A 3,029-nucleotide genomic window follows, 5' to 3' on the forward strand; every position below is an offset into this window, starting at 1 on the left:
TAAGAAGACAAAAAGAAAAAAAACTGTATGTAATGTGTTACACATGGAGTTTTTATTTTTATTTATTTAACCTTTATTTAGCCAGGTAAACAGTTTGAGAAACACTTCTCTTTTACAAACATGACCTGGCATGCACTGAGTGCATTGTAATTTACAAACCTACAAATTCAGCCATAGTAAAGTGATTGTAAATTTTAATCGCTATTAAAATTTTTCTGCCCACGCAGCACTAAAATTAATCAGAGTTAACGTGATTAATTTCACTGCCCTAATTACGATATATAGGTTTGTTTGTTTGTTTGTTTGTTTCATTTCTGCTGACTCAGATGTTTTTTCAGGTTGCTGGTCAATACTGTAGCTCATTTTGTTTATGCAATGTAGAGGTCAGAGTCCAGTATAATCAGTAATTTATTTCCCCTGCCCTAGCAGAACTGATAAAGCTGACATTTTACCCTTGTACAGTAGCTCTTTATCTTCAATCAAAAGGAAGATTTTTTCATTTGGCTTTTGGCAGGATGGAGTCTTTTMTTGCCACAGTTGGATCCTATGTTGAGTGGGACTTTAAAAGTCTGCTGCTGTTTGTGGCAGTTTTTATCATCGCTGCAGATTATATTAAAAACCGTCGACCCGTTGGTTTTCCTCCAGGACCTCCAGCTCTTCCAATTCTGGGCAACATGTTCACTTTGGACATGAACAGGACCCATGAGAGCCTAATGGAGGTATACCAAAAAATCTAGAAATGWTAGTTGAGTTCATTTTCATTGCTATTTTCACAATTTTTGTTCTTTGTTTGTCTTCAATTRTCATCCAGCTGGCAAAGAAATATGGGAATGTGTACAGTCTACGGTTTGGTCAGCAGCGGTCCGTAGTTTTAAATGGGTTTGAAGCTGTGAAAGAAGGTCTGGCAACAAAGGGAGACAGCACAATTGACCGTCCAAATTTTCCTTTACATGAGGAGATTGTACATGGGCTAGGTGAGAAGACACTACTGACACACTGATATAATCTTGCATTTTCCCTTCTGTTTTTAAAAACATTTTATTGTCCCACAGTGGGGAAATTATTTCTCTGCAGGCTCACCTCCTCTAAACRCTAATAAAATTATTTTCCAGGTTACAAATAACACATTCAGAAACTACTTTTGGGTTGTCAAGTGGGATTAAATTCAGTAAAAAAATAAGTACCATTATCTTTGAATGACAAATATGTAGGAATTGCATCAAATCAGTAAAGTTTTGCTAAAACATGTTCACAAACAGAACTACTTTAGTTGAAATAGTCCTGGAAATGCTCTTGGACCCCAATTAGTTGAAACAAATGAAAATACTGTAGATTATTATTTGAATTAATTATTGAYCACATATTATTTGTGCTTCATGTCTAACTGATCCCCTATAGGAGCTGCAATAAAGCAGAATTTCAAAAATARGTATTTTCTCTTGTTCTGTTTTGACCATGGTCACTGAATTTCTTTGCAAGTTCAATGCTCATTTGAAGCAGTGCTGATACCAGCCAATCAAATGAKACAAACCATTCAGATTGTTATCACAAATCCCAGAGCTGGAATCAGTCAGGACTTTGTATTAGTTTGCCTCAATAAAAACTCACCATTTTGTTATATAAACACCTATTATTAAAGTGATACAGCTCTCCAATAATGACCAACCTGCCAAGTGTAAAAATAATGTTGATAAATGCCATTAACACATTTTTATTGTTTAGTTTACTTTCTGAGTGTAAAATCCTAGTAATTTTTTTTTACATTTTATTGTTTTTTGCTCAGTGTTCTCACATTTTTGCTAAGTTTTACTAAATGTTAAATTTAAACAAAAACGTTAAAAGTACATGTTGCAGCTAAATGATAAAGCTTACATTTTAACAATTTCAGAAAGGAACACAGCCTTTGCCGTTGGTGTGCAGCTTTTTTTTATTTCTTCATCCTGCAATAAAAACAACTGCTAATGCTACTGAAATAAGTATTTAAAATTTGAATTCAAAATGTGTTCATTGAAAACAAACAATACGGATGGTACCTGTGATCCAGCAGTTTGAAGTGTAGCTCGAATACCAGCGGCAACTGCGAGTTAAGCGTTAGCAGCGTCAGCAGCATTAGCAGGGTTAGCGTTTGGTTGRGTCGCAGGTTGATGACATCATAACAAAAGCACCTGAAATACTTCAATGTAAACTTTYGCATTTATCCGCAACATTTAAGATTTAACTTTGACATTTAGATTTACACATTTAGACTTAGAATTTAARAGTTCCATATATCTTTTAACATTTAAATTGAACATTTCGTAAAAAATTAGCAAAATGTAAAAAAAAAAGTGAGCTAWATGACACCATTTTGGGAACTATGATTTTCCACTCAAAGTGAGCTGAAAATGTGTTTGTGACGTATTTTTAACATTTTATTTTACATGTGGCGCCCCATAAGCTGATGACAATGCTATTTTCTTTCTAAAATGTAGTGTTAATCTTAAATTACACAGATTCTGCTGCTTAAAACCATCTAATCCCTTGAATTTTCTGCTAGGCATTGCTTTTAAAATAAATTGATAAAAATAAACTGAGCCATCTTACATTTCTCTTCAGGTGTGATTTTTAGCAYTGGGAATATGTGGAAACAGCAGAGACGTTTTGCACTTTCAACACTCAAGTATTTTGGATTTGGGAAGAAATCTCTCGAACCTGTCATAATGGATGAATTCACACACTGTGCAGAAGAGATCAGAGCCTATAATGGTAATCACTTTACAAAAAACTTTTCTTTTAATTGGGGAAAAAAATATCCCCAATTTTCATTAAATGTTTTAATTTTGACAGCCAAGCCATTCGATCCACATCTGGTCATCAACAATGCTGTTGCCAACATCATCTGCCAGCTGGTGTTTGGTCATCGCTTTGAGTACGGTGATGAGAGATACACAAAGCTGATGCTGCTGTTTGACAAAAGTCTCCAGGTCGAAGCCTCCATCTGGGCACAGGTACTGAGTTTAAAGCTACAGAAGAAATCCTATGTGTGACGT

At 34.8% G+C, this 3,029-nt stretch overlaps 1 protein-coding gene across 1 annotated transcript in view; it reads left to right on the forward strand.

Annotated features, from left to right (window-relative positions):
* Positions 1 to 8: 8 nt before the first annotated feature.
* LOC106513896 (cytochrome P450 2J6) overlaps positions 9 to 3,029 on the forward strand; it is a gene marked incomplete at its 3' end in the record, with an annotated part of 5,819 nt that continues 2,798 nt past the window's right edge. Inside the window, 4 exon segments of the mRNA XM_014002944.1 lie at positions 9 to 719; positions 812 to 974; positions 2,596 to 2,745; positions 2,827 to 2,987. Of these exon segments, the coding sequence (XP_013858398.1) occupies positions 516 to 719; positions 812 to 974; positions 2,596 to 2,745; positions 2,827 to 2,987 (678 nt within the window).

Source organism: Austrofundulus limnaeus, unplaced genomic scaffold (assembly GCF_001266775.1).
Source record: "Austrofundulus limnaeus strain Quisiro unplaced genomic scaffold, Austrofundulus_limnaeus-1.0 Scaffold15, whole genome shotgun sequence".
NCBI lineage: Eukaryota > Metazoa > Chordata > Actinopteri > Cyprinodontiformes > Rivulidae > Austrofundulus > Austrofundulus limnaeus.